At 38.7% G+C, this 13,603-nt stretch overlaps 1 protein-coding gene across 3 annotated transcripts in view; it reads right to left on the bottom strand.

Moving 5' to 3' along the window:
• Positions 1-13,603, bottom strand: part of LOC103466867 (plexin-A1-like) — a 331,178-nt gene that overhangs the window by 68,246 nt on the left and 249,329 nt on the right. For all 3 annotated transcript variants that reach the window (XM_008412750.2, XM_008412753.2, XM_017305775.1), the window contains exons 13-15: positions 8,399-8,550; positions 5,289-5,409; positions 2,535-2,671 (exon numbers count right to left, since the gene is read on the bottom strand). In XM_008412750.2, coding sequence (XP_008410972.1) covers positions 2,535-2,671; positions 5,289-5,409; positions 8,399-8,550 — 410 coding nt within the window. The remainder of the gene's footprint in view (positions 1-2,534; positions 2,672-5,288; positions 5,410-8,398; positions 8,551-13,603) is intronic.

Genomic DNA, 13,603 nt, shown 5'->3' with positions numbered 1-13,603 from the left:
ATATATATATAAGTAAAGCAGTGTAGCCTGTTTGAGCTGAATGATGAATATATTTTGAAGGGAATGCTTTGCTTACAGAGACTTCATAAATGTCATTTATTCATGGTTTGTTTATATGTATTTTGTACATTTAACATGTCTTCCAGTTCCAGTGTTAAATGTTCTTAGTTCAATGGTCTTTGAGAGAGTTTATTTGAATTACAGGCATGTGCAGAGGGGGGGAGAAGGGGGCTTGAGCTCCTGGCCCTTTTATCTGTGATGCACCTAGTGCCCTTTTTCATTTTTTTATTTTTTTATTTGTGTGCCTAGAATCATGCCATTAATGACCCAGCAACATTTGTTATCATGACAGGTCTATCCATCAGCAATAGCAATGTACCGATATATCCGCTGACCAAGAAAGTGGTCCAGATTTTTCTAATTTTAGGAGATTTTCAATCGGCCAAACATTTTATGTTAAGCAAATCTTATCCACTGAGGTCTGAAAGTCAGCCACTGTCCTCTTGTGTTCTGCCATTGGAGAAGGCTAACTGACTGAATAGGCAATCACTCTGTGTGTCAATCGAGGTGGTTGAGGCTTCTGATTAGGAAGTTTCATGGATAAAATATAGTTTTTATAGTTTTTCCTGAAGAAACACCTTCCGGTCTCACTAAAAGAACTAAAAAGAGTTCCTGAGGAGAGTGATGTTTGAGTTGTTCTCCTGGACCTGTTGGCCTGTACCCTGGTCATTGTCTTCCTATACAATTCCTGTTAACTGCCATCTCCCTTCAGTGCTACGCTCGCTAAACCAGCTCCAGAGTCGCCACAGAGCGACGCCATGTGACTGAGTGAGAACGTGAGGCTGAGTGACCTACAGCCATACTGTTTTAAACAAATTTGTTCAGTTCCTATGCAGAACTAAACAAATGTACACAAAAATATCAATAATTGGACAGAAAAATAAATTTAGAACCCTAAACAACCTATTTAGACAATTTATCAGCAAAAAAAAAAAAAGTTGATTTGGGGTTTAGCTACACGTTAAAGTTGGACCAAGTGGAATATTTTAGACATTTTATTAAATATATTTATATTTATTGCTGGCAAAGATGTCGTGACCCTACTCCCTATGGGGTTGTTAACAGCCCACACAACTTCCAGTAAGCTTCGTAGCATAGATGGCGTTATGTTAGCAATTTGGTAAAATTAGATGCAATCTTTTAAAACTTTAGCAAAGCCCACACCTCCAGCAAGCAGTGGCTTCTCAATAGCTTAGGGTCCAGACATGAAACAAAATGTAGTGGCCCATTTTTACCAGGCTGTGACTCAATCTTGGACAAGAGAAACACAACAGATGTTTGTGGTTCTGTTAACATATTCAGGCCACTAATAGAAAGATGTAAAGAAGTCAAAGTTTTGTTAACTGATGTCTGTACATGTTATTTTTCTGCTCTTACCAAGGCATTAACAGAGTTAGTTTTTATGAGTTCTTAAGTACACCTCAATTCATTTTGTCCCATAGGCAAAATAAAATTTTGAATCGCAGTCTTAAATACAGTCTTCAGAAGCTACATGATCTAATATGTATTTAGCACAGTTGAGTAGTGGCTGCTTTTCTGGGTCATGATTTCACGGGAGCAGTATGTGTGTAATCTATAAGGATGCCTTAAAGTGTATACGCGCACTTTGATGTAGTGTTGCGAACATTACCACGTCTCTGTACACTATGGCGGCTGCAGAGGGAAGACGAATGCGTGTGAGAAATCAAAAAACAGGATGGAGAGTCTTCAACATCAGTCTGTAACCATAGCAACTCCATTCAGGAGAAAAAGCCAGAGAGGGAAAGAAAAAGATGAAAAAATAAAAATTGTCCCAGCAATCTTCACAAGATGCCACACAGTCCCATGGTTAGGGCGTGACAGATAAAGACAGAGTTGAGGTGAGGGAACAGTTGTTGTGAAGTAGAGTCTGTGGGATTACTGCGAGGAGGCTGCCGTGCAGAAGTGACTGCTGTGACATCAAAGCGAGCATACGCTGGCTTCAATAGAGATTAGCTACGGGAGGCTAATCCATGAATTTGACATGCAAGCAACTGTGGTTATAGTTGGGATTTCTTTTTTTTTCTTTTTGCTCTTCTTCCTCCATCCAGTAGATTAAGGGGAAAGCTTGTGTGAGTTTGTACAAAGAGATGCGGTGTATCGAGAGAGCAACAAGCACACACACACACACACAGTCAAAAAAATGTCGTCTCACACACACAAACAAAAAAAAAAAAACAGCCTAAACTCACACACTGATTACATGCTTACATGTCTTTGTAACATTTTTATGATAAGGACATGTTAGACGAACACATGAACAAATCTTCAAACGGTGAAACATTATGCAAATATAGTGTTTGGTGTATTCTCTGTATCATCTACAGTTTATTCAGCTTTAGTGAATATGATGTAAATTACTTTAGGTCATTTTTAAAATAATAAAGTAATTTTTGAAAAATGAATTTCAATTAAAGAAAACGTTAAGTAAAAAAAATATATAAAGTGTGTCTTACCTCTTAAAATGGCAGGGTTGTGGTCCGATGCTGACAGAAACCGAGCTGCCTGCATTGAGATAGCTTCCCTCAATGGTGACCCGGGTCCCGCCCGAAATGGGTCCCTGAGACGGCTGGATACGAGTGAAGTATGGAGTCTGGATGAAAGGAAAACCAGAAAGTCGATGCGTGGCCGATCAGTATGAAAGTATTTCACTGCCAAAAGTAAGAAATACATTTGTTTTATTCAGACAGTTTCTCACTTTAACAATGTTTTATATCTCATCATAACCAAGGTTTTCATAGTTTTGCAGTTTTTGAATGGTTTTCATTTTCATTAGTTCATTAGGCACACCTACTTATACAATGATTTTCCTTTATTTTCATGACTATTGACATTGTAGATTCACACTGAAGGCATCAAAACTATGAATYAACACATGTGGAAATATGTACTAAACAAAAAAGTGTAAAACAACTGAAAATACGCCTTATATTCTAGTTTCTTCAAAGTAGCAACCTTTTGCTGTGATTACTGCTTTGCACACACTCTGCATTCTCTTGATGAGCTTCAGGAGGTCGTCACCTGAAATGGTTTTCACTTAACAGGTGTGCCCTGTCAGGTTAATAAGTGGGATTTCTTACATTATAAATGGGGTTGGGACCATCAGTTGTGTTGTGTAAAAGTCAGTTGGACACACAGCTGATAGTCCTACTGAATAGTGTTAGAATTTGTATTATGGCAACCTGTCCGACCTGTCCAGGGTGACCCCGCCTCTCGCCCGGAACGTTAGCTGGAGATAGGCACCAGCAACCCTCCCGACCCACTGAGGGACAAGGGTGTATAGAAAATGGATGGATGGATGGATGGAGTGGCCATCATTACTTTAAGAAATAAAGGTCAGTTAGTCCGAAAAATTGGGAAAACTTTGGAAGTGTCCCCAAGTGCAGTCGCAAAAACCATCAAGCGCTACAAAGAAACTGGCTCACATGAGCACCGCCCCAGGAAAGGAAGACCAAGAGTCACCTCTGCTGTGGAGGATAAGTTCATCCGAGTCACCAGCCTCAGAAATCACAGGTTAACAGCAGCTCAGATTAGAGACCAGGTCAATGCCACACAGAGTTCTAGCAGCAGACACATCTCTGCAACAACTGTTAAGAGGAGACTGTGTGAATCAGGCCTTCATGGTAGAATAGATGTTAGGAAACCAATGCTAAGGACAGGCAACAAGCAGAAGAGACTTGTTTGGGCTAAAGAACACAAGGAATGGACATTAGACCAGTGGAAATCTGTGCTTTGGTCTGATGAGTCCAAATTTGAGATCTTTGGTTCCAACCACCGAATTGAAGGCATACTGAACCAGCATGGCTTCCACAGCATCTTGCAGTGGCATGCTATTCCATCCGGTTTGCGTTTAGTTGGACCATCATTTATTTTTGGGGCGACTGTGGCTGTGTGGGTAGAGTAGTCGTCTTGCGATCGGAAGGTTGTAGGTTCGATACCAGCTTCCTCCTGCCACATGTTGATGTGCCCCTTGGCAAGGCACTTGACCACAAGAGCTGCGTATCGGTGTATAAATGTGTGAGCGTTTGTGAGTGCGAATGGGTGAATGTGACTCTAGTGTAAATTCCCTTGAGTGGTCAAAAATGATTGGATAAAGCGCTATATAAGTTCAGTCCATTTACCATTTTCAACAGGACAATGACCCCAAACAAACCTCCAGGCTGTGTAAGGGCTATTTGACCAAGAAGGAGAGTGATGGGGTGCTGCGCCGGATGACCTGGCCTCCACAGTCACCGGACCTGAACCCAATCGAGATGGTTTGGGGTGAGCTGGACCACAGAGTGAAGGTAAAAGGGCCAACAAGTGCTAAGCTTCTCTGGGAACTCCTTCAAGACTGTTGGAAGACCATTTCAGGTGACTACCTCTTGAAGCTCATCAAGAGAATTCCAAGAGTGTCCGAAGAAGTAATCAAAGCAAAAGGTGGCTACTTTGAAGAACCTAGAATTTAAGACGTATTTTCAGTTGTTTCACACATTTTTGTTAAATATATAATTCCAATTGTGTTAATTCATAATTTTGATGCCTTCAGTGTGAATCTACAATTTCATAGTGATGAAAATGAAGAAAACTCTTTGAATGAAACTTTTGGTCTGTACTTAAATATATTTGCAGTTTTGAGGTTTTTGAATGGTTTTCATTTTCATTAGTTATGAGTTTAGATTTTTTAAATTGTAAGAAAATGTGAATATTTAAGGCAAATGAATGATTTGGTTAATTTCAGTTAGTTTTGTAAATGCTCATTACAGTTTAAGTCTATTTCTCTCTGTCAAGTTGTTTTTATTTTTATTCCAAGCAACAAAAATGTTTTGTTTTATTGTAGTTTTCGTTCTTTATTGGTTTTTGATAATGGTAATAACCTTGGTTATAACCAAGAGATACAACACTAAAAGTTAAAATTAATTTTATATCTCATAAACACATGAAAGTTAGTCATTTTGAACCACTGGAATGTGCCCTTAATACATTGTTCTGTTTTAATCAAGGCTTTAAAACATAAAATCATTTTAATACATACACACAGTACAAACAGAGGCATAAAATATGAGAATGAATCATTAAACCTTCATAATGAGAAACTTAAAGTCCATTTCAGCTGCACTATTATGAGCAGAGCTGAGTAGAAAGTTTTAAATAGGATGAAAATATGCTTCAGTTCAGAAATATTTCTGAACAAATAACATCACAAATGCTCCCTGGAAGAATTTTCTTACCACAAAGGTGAATGGCCTTGGTGACAGAGCTCTGTAGTCATTGACGCAGGCTCTCACACACACCTCCACCTGAGCTTCTTGAACCCGGTAGCCAGTGGCATCGTTCAGAAGACAAACAATTCTGCAGAAGGGCAAAGTTAGGTAATATTTAATAGTTGCGTTGAAACGTCAAAGTACCAACATTCAAGCTAAAGGACTGAATGTTACACCCACAGCAGGGGCTGCAGTGCGGCAAGGACCCCATAAGATTGGATCCTAATCTGAATCTAAGCGATGCTGGAAGAATGGAAAAGAGCAATGCATGAACCAAACGTGAAAGCAGTTCCAAGGCGACAAGAATAATGCGCAGAATAACGGATGCGTGTGAGATATTTGAATTGAGACGCCCTCTATCTCAACATGCATCATTTCCCGACTAACTGCACTTCAGGGAGATTGTTTGATCTGCGTGAACTCAATTCCTCAGCCGTGTAGGACCCTGCAGAGGAGTAAATGTCAGGACAGAAGGATGAGAAAAATAAAAAGCAAGGAGCGAAGGCAGTGAGTAACGGGAGAAACACAAACCCGTGTCACTTTTCAACATGGTTCCAGAGTGAGGCTGCGCGTGTTTCTGGAGTTTAATTTGACTAGGTGACTACAGTTTGCATTTAAAAAAACAAAAAAAAAACGTATATATGTTTAACTGTCGACATATTACAATCACAAACTTAAGTTCGTTTTCCTGCAAATTCGTTTCAATGTTCAACAGAAGTACAGGATGAATTTTAACAGGAAGAAAATAAAGATACAGTTTTCAATAATGTTTTTCAAATAAAGATCTGAAAAGTGTGGCCTGCACTTTTACTCAGTCTTCCTGGAACCAGCAGGGGTCCCCAAACTTTTTTCAGAGAGGGCCACATAACTTTTCCCTTCTCTGGTGGGGGCCGGAGTCAGTTTGTAACAGAATAAGTGTGACGTTTGCAGGAGTGCCTAAATGTAAAAATGTATTGTTTTCCAGAAAGCACAATCAAATAACCCTCTCTGGGTTCTTCACATAAAAAAATCCAGGAAATAACACTTTTTATGAAATAAATACCGTATTTTCCGGACTATAAGCCGCAGATATCTCTGCCGCTCCAGGTTTTTCACAGGGATGCAGCAGCACGCAGCAGAGGGGGGCGGATTTGAGTCATTACAGGTCAATTGAATATCACATTTATTACGGTTGAAAAAGAAAAAGTTGCCAAGTTTAGATTTAACTGAACTGATTAGTTTCTGAACGGTAACTGTAACAGTAAAAGTGCTGATCCTTCATGTCTGCTACTAGCATGTGCTGAATGAAAATGGGCACCTTCTTCTTCTTCTGCTTCTTTAGATTTCAACAGCAGCTTGCATCTGTTATTGTTGCACTACTGTCATCTACAGGATCCTAATATCTATGCCTCAAATTCTCATAATGATCCCAATATTATTTTAAAAAACTTTTCCCCTCAATGCTATTTAACTGATCAACAACATTCTCAAATTTCAATTCCCTATTAAAACCTAATTCCGTTTTAATGGGCGCTTTCTTCTTTTATTTCCAATTCCAATGATTCACTTCCGCCCTGCAACAGACTGGCGACCTGTCCAGGGTGAACCCCGCCTCTTACCCAGAACATTAGCTGGAGATACGTACCAGCAACCCTCCAGACCCCATTAAGGGACAAGGGTGTCAAGAAAATGGATGGATGATTCACTTCCTGCTAAAGAGCCCCCTGGTAGTTGAAGAAAAATTTTCATAAAAGCTGCATGGTTCAAAGCTTAGGAAAAAAGTAGCAGCTTATAGTCCGGAAAATACGGTATATGAAAAAAAAATCTAAATTCTCTCTGGTATTGTTCAGGGGGCCGGACCAAATGTGGAGGCGGGCCGGATCCGGCCCGCGGGTTGTAGTTTGGGGAAAACTGTTCTAAAGCATTGATGTCAACATTATTGTTAGTGTCATCCTGCTGGAAAGTGAAGGTTCCTGGTTGTTTTTGGGGGGTTTTAAAGCATCCCCACGGCATGATGCTGCCACCACCATGTCTCACCATGGAGGCAGTGTCTGGTGTCAATTTTCATCCACACATACTATTTTGATGTATAACATATGAAAAATTTAGCTTAAATATAGACACATGTTGAGTCCCCTGAATGCCTCGAGGCTATTTTGAACTAATTTCTCTCGACACTGAATTGAATTGAAATGAGAAGTATTCTTTTGTCTTCATGATGCTGTTTGTGCACAACAAGAAAATCCTGAAACAAACCTTCACAGAAAACTGGATTTACAGTGAGATTAGATTTCACACAGAATATGAATACGAATATATTAAATTATCTGGGTGAAAGGAGTTTGTCAAACTTTTTAACAAGTTTTTTAAGGTATTTTGAAAAATTTCTGTCACTTTTCTGTCAGATCATATGTCATCATATAATATCTTTTAGCAGAAGAAAATGCAGAAATAAAGAACCAATATTTTAATCTAATGAACAAAGTAATCTGATCGTTGAAGAAATGGAATCTCTAAGTCATATACAACCCGCACCCAAAAACGTTATACCGTTCCTTATTTGTTTGGGTTGGTTTTTGCTTTTGTCCAGGAAAAATATCTTGCGGCTTAGCAACAAGAACTGGTCATGGCTCACTCTTTTCCCCTGCTGTATTTAGTTAAGTTTAATGGATAGATGTGTCAAAGTCTGAATTTGAGTAAAAGTCATTGAATGGTTGGGGACATACACACTATTAAATTACTGTGAAAGTGAAAAAAAGTGATTAATAGAAAAATACCTTACTAAATTACATAGTTTTACACTTCAGAAGGATTTTAATTCTAATTTTAAACAGTCTCTAACTGCATAAAACATGCAGTCCAAATCTATGTCGTCCTTTACTTGTAATCAGGGGAGGCACCGGATTACTGGATATTGTTTTATTCTAATGCATTTACTAAAAAAGTTGCGAAGAAATAGTTTTGGGTATTTTAGGATTTATCAGGACTGTGTGACAAATATAGCTGAGAATCATCAGCATAGAAGAGTAAATTGTGTCATATAGACTGATGATTCCCATTCAGTGACATCCAGTCACACTTGAGGTTCTCTGACTTGCCTCTCAGCGCTGACATACTCCTGTTCGATGGGCACGCAGGGGACCTTTCCCAAGACCACTCCCATCTGGATGTCTCGGAACTGTAGGCCCAGGTTTTCCCCCCAGATAGTCAACCTGGTGCCCCCTTGACGAGGTCCGGTTTCCGGGGACAACTAGATCAACAGAGAGGTATGAGAGAGACACAAGAAAGAATGAAGGAGGAGGTTATGGGTAGGGACGCACGAGTCAATTTTTTTCACTTCTGATTCCGATATAAATATCTGAGGTTTGGTATCGGTCAAAGTCAATCTGGTACAAAAAACAGTCTTAAGCTGACTTAAATCTTTTTTTACTTTAAACACAAACATAAATCTACAGAATTACAAATTTATTTGATAACTGCAGCAGTACAGCACACTGAGGTACGCCAAGCTTAATCAAACATGTAAAAACAGCTTTAATTTGAACAGTCAGTGAAATTAGGAGTTCAGCAGCCATCGTTAATGAAATAAAGAGACTGAAACTGACAAAAACAACAGGCTGACTATAGTCAAACATGTAAAAAATAAACTGGAACAAACTATTTCAAATGGTTGAGAAAGAACATTTAGGAATTCTAAAAATAATATAAAATACATAAAACATGACACCGCTTCCAGCAGAATGTATAGAATTAGACTGAATAAATATGGACTGGGAATATTATGACCAATACCCAATCTAGAAATTTTGTCAATACTGGGACCCGATACAGATATTAATATTGGATCAGTGCAGATTTAGTTATGGAGGTACTGAATGCACGTTTTGAACAGTTTTTTTGCACTCAAACAAAGGTACACACTGTTTTTAATGAAGAAAAATCACCATTTGACAGCGAAAGAAACAAAAATAAGGCAGCACAGAAAGTGTAAAATAAAAAAAAAAGGGTTCACCAACACATAGAATCAAACCGCCGTCACTTATTACGGCGCTTTGGCTTCATTGACAGGGCTGTGGCGGCACGGCGCTCAGTTGCATCGGTGGACCATAATGTGATTTATTTAGCCAGATTATGGTGCGTAACGGGGACAGGTGTGGTGTGACAAAACAAATATGGTGACTGATGAACGCCGCTTGTCACGAACACACACAAACACACAATTTCTGCAAGAACCTGCGTGCACAAACCCACCCCCTAACGAGCATTATGAGGTAATTATGTGTAATCGTCCCAGTGCCCTGTTCTGCTGCCGTACTTGGCTGAGCAGGCTCTGCAACGAGCAGCATAGAATCCTTTTTAGACCCCGAGAAAACCAACCCACAGAGCTGGAGAACCGTGGGCTGCTTTCAGTGGGAATTTGTTTCTCCAAAGAGAAACTTGTGAAGATTTGAGCAGGAAAAAGCCAGCTGAGATCCAAAATTAGAAAAAACGAGTCATACAATGTTGGCTCTTCAACAAACCATCTGCAGCAGCTGGAGGTTAATTGCCTTGTTTAGAAGCAAAAGGCAAGTTCTTTACAGAGGGAGTGAATTTATTTAATCAGTTTTCAACCTAAGGTAAAATTTTAATCCTTTTTGTTGATAATATATTTATATTTTAAATGTATAGCGTCAGATATCCAGAAGTACAGAGTAGAATTAGGGCCACTAAAGAAAAAGAAAAAACAAATCTTTTTTCAAATGAAAAAATTCAAATCAGAAAAAAAAACATCATAATTCTGATATTTTTCTTTGAATTCTGATTTTTGATCTCAACAAATTAAAATCTGAACTTTGTATTTAAAGTCAATTGTTAGAAAAAAATTTTGTGGCCCTAATACTCTTCCATACAACAGTATGACTAAAATAAATGTAACATTTATGTTTTACAAAACACCCTCACATCTATAGGCAGGACCTGTGTAAAACAATAAATAAAAATAATTATACAGTAGAATAACATTAAATTAAAAATGTTGGAAAAGTACATTCTATTTAAGAAAACCTTTGTTTTAATGTGAAAATAAATACCATGTTCCAATCCTGCAATGTAAAGAGAGAAAGATATTTATCTAGGGTTTTTTTTTCAGTCTTTACAACATAGCATAAAAAAGATTTTTTATGTTATATATATATGGAAATTTATATATTATATATAACATTTCTGTCTGGTCTGGCTACAAGGTTTCTGGAGGCACTACTGATATAAACGAGAGAATAATCTCATGTTTCAACAAACTTATAGCATATAGCTTCAGTTTCCTTTCAAATCAGGCTATAATCACATAAAAAGAAGTGAAACACCACATATGGATACACAGGCCTTTAAAAACAAATATGAACAGCCAGTTATTGAGTGAATTTTCCAAGAGCTGAAAAACCTCACTTCTTCACTCTTGAGGAGAGAAGAAAAGAAAATATTACCTTTGGCAGCATTACACTACAAACCCATGCAGGAGTCAATAGAGGTAGAGAATAGACAGATAAAGTGTCCATTCTGCTAGGCATATGATAAATATGCCTATCAATGACTGAATGATGATGATGATGATGATGATCAAGGTACAAAAAATTGATTCTTTCCATGAAAAACAAACAAAAAAACCACAGAGAATGGAGGAAACTAAGCGAAAATACCAAGGCTCAGGCAAGCGGGATCGCGGTGGAAAATTCTGCCCCAGTATTTGGAAGCTGACTCACTTTGGAACCTCAGGCGCCAGCAGAGCCTCAGCACTCCGGTTCCACAAACACAATAGCTGGTAAACACTGACCAGAGCGAGTAGCCATCAAGCTCCAGGGTGCAAATATGGACAACAGATGTCGGGGTGTGGAAATAGGGGCTCCAGATGGGTTTGTAAGGAAGACGCTGTGACACCACAAAACAACATCAGCTAGCCACCGAGCCCTGGGACACATAAACACTGGAAGCGCCTCAAACAGGCAGGCAACACAGGAAGAGAAATAACCACCATGCTTTTAAAGGGATTTCCACCATTATCCTAGAGTGGACCACAGAGAGGAGGAACACGAGTGTTTGTAAGATACAGAAGCTATAATAGATTCCATATTTACTCTATCTACTGTACTGCAGGTCATCCAAATCTGGGTTTTTCTCCCTTCACAATGACATTCATAGGAGAGAGAGAGCTGCACAGAGAGCAGCTGAAACACTGGCCATTAGCATGTATGGCATTCAAATCAACTTTTCTGCAAAACAAATCTTTCTTTAAGTTTTGTTGTACCACAAATATAATCTGACTTCATTGAGTCAAATTAAAATAGAGAATAGCTAGGCTAGCATTAGCCTATGCATGGTTGTAGTAAACAACCATGCATAGGTTGTTTACTACAACCTATGCATGGTTGTAGTAAACAACCATGCATAGGTTGTTTACTACAACCTATGCATGGTTGTAGTAAACAACCATGCATAGGTTGTTTCAAACTGGACTGTAGGTTTTTCTACAGTCCAGTTTTTTCTTTTCAGTTCAACAAGATATAGAATACTTATGGTCATTACAGTGAACTCTTAGTCTTATTGCATTAAAGTAGCTTGACCAAAACTTCACTTAAACAATGTTGACCCGAAACAGATTAACTGACTAATCATACCAAATTTAGCCTGGACCCCAAACCAGACTAAAATGGATAGTGAGATTTCATCCATAATTTAGTCCATTAAATAGATAACTTATCATACACTGTATTTATACAAATTAGACATGTATAAATACAAATTAGACATTGAAGTTATGAAGAAGTGATATTGAAGTTATGAAGAAGAGTGCTACGGAGAGAATCACCCACAGACATGTGATGGCCAGTAAAGTTTTTCTCATTTCGACTTCTTTTTGTGTTCTTCTATAAATCCATACTGAAAGTCATAACAGGGACAAAGGCATGGAGGAAAACAATCCACAAACACAAAGAAAGAGAAAAAAAGACTTCAATAAACCTGAGTTCCAGGAGTGTTGCACAAAAACACACATGAAAGACAGTTAAAATAAAATAAAAAAATGGAATCAAACCCAAACAAAGTTTTTCATGAGACTGCCTCCAGAGGAGCAGTTTGATGTAACCGCGTGTAATCTGTGCCAAGGGCAGCCACAAGGTCCCAACTAATATGAGCGTTATAATAGCAGCACATTAAAATAGAGCAGCTTTCATTCTGGGTTCAGGACACGTAGGACTTTTGTGACCACAGGGACTTCAACAAAGGGAGCTGATGCAACGTCCTTTCAAGATTCCCAAGCCTTGGATCTCCACAGGTGACATTACAGTCTTCATGAGCCGACAAGACAAAGATGTGGTGCTCAGAAACAGATGGGAAGCTTTTCTTTGCAGTGGATTTTAGATTTTCAGATGTGGAGCCATTGTGAACAGAATTGTGCATTTTAGCAGTAGCTGGTTGATGGCATTTGAGAGATCTTCCAAATGGTCAATGACCCTAAGCGTACAGCCAAAGTGGATACAACAATAAAGTTAATGTTTTGTGGCATGGTCATTCCAAAACCCTCTAGAGGATCTGTGGAAAGATAGCAGAGGGCATCAGGGAGAGAGAGAAGGGAGACTTACAAACCTGACTCAGAATGGGCCAGAACTCCAGCAAACTATTGTGAGAAGCTTCAAAAGAAGAAACCCAAAATGTTTGACCCAAGTTGTACAGATCAAAGGCAATGCCAACAACTGCTGAAATACTGAGGGCATGTATGTAAACTTCTGATTTTGAAGACATTATTAAAGAAATCTCTGACTTATTCTCACACTTATTATTGGAGCATTTAGCAGATAGAAATAATTTTGCTAATTCTAACTGACCCAAAACAAGAGAAGACAGTGAGAAAAGAGGTGCATGTCTTTTTTTTTGTCATTGTATGAAAACTTCTGGTTTCAACTCCAGATGACCAAAGTGGCATAATTTGTTATATTTTCAGTTGGTGTGGTTCACTTCACACTGCATTGAGTCAAAGCAACCAAACCTGAGCATGAAGACCTCTGAAGAAGATGCACAGCTCATCTTCCTCCTTCATGAGATGTAAACAGAAGTGAAGTAACATCAGATGTTAGCTGTTGTAGAATTTTTCTTTTGTCTTAGGCTAAAGATAATGAGCCAATTCACCCATTAGAGCTGTACTTGCATATTTGTTAAGGTTGTATTTACCCAGAATGTCCTGTGCTATAGTCTGCTTCCTGTTCCGGTCTGCTTGGTGTTCACATATACATCCAAACCAAAACCGAGGTTTGTAGGTGGAGCAGAGATTTCTT

The sequence above is a fragment of the Poecilia reticulata genome, linkage group LG7, assembly GCF_000633615.1.
Source record: "Poecilia reticulata strain Guanapo linkage group LG7, Guppy_female_1.0+MT, whole genome shotgun sequence".
In the NCBI taxonomy this organism is placed as follows: domain Eukaryota; kingdom Metazoa; phylum Chordata; class Actinopteri; order Cyprinodontiformes; family Poeciliidae; genus Poecilia; species Poecilia reticulata.
Note: the sequence above shows the minus strand (reverse complement) of the source record. Positions and strands in the feature narration are given on the sequence as shown.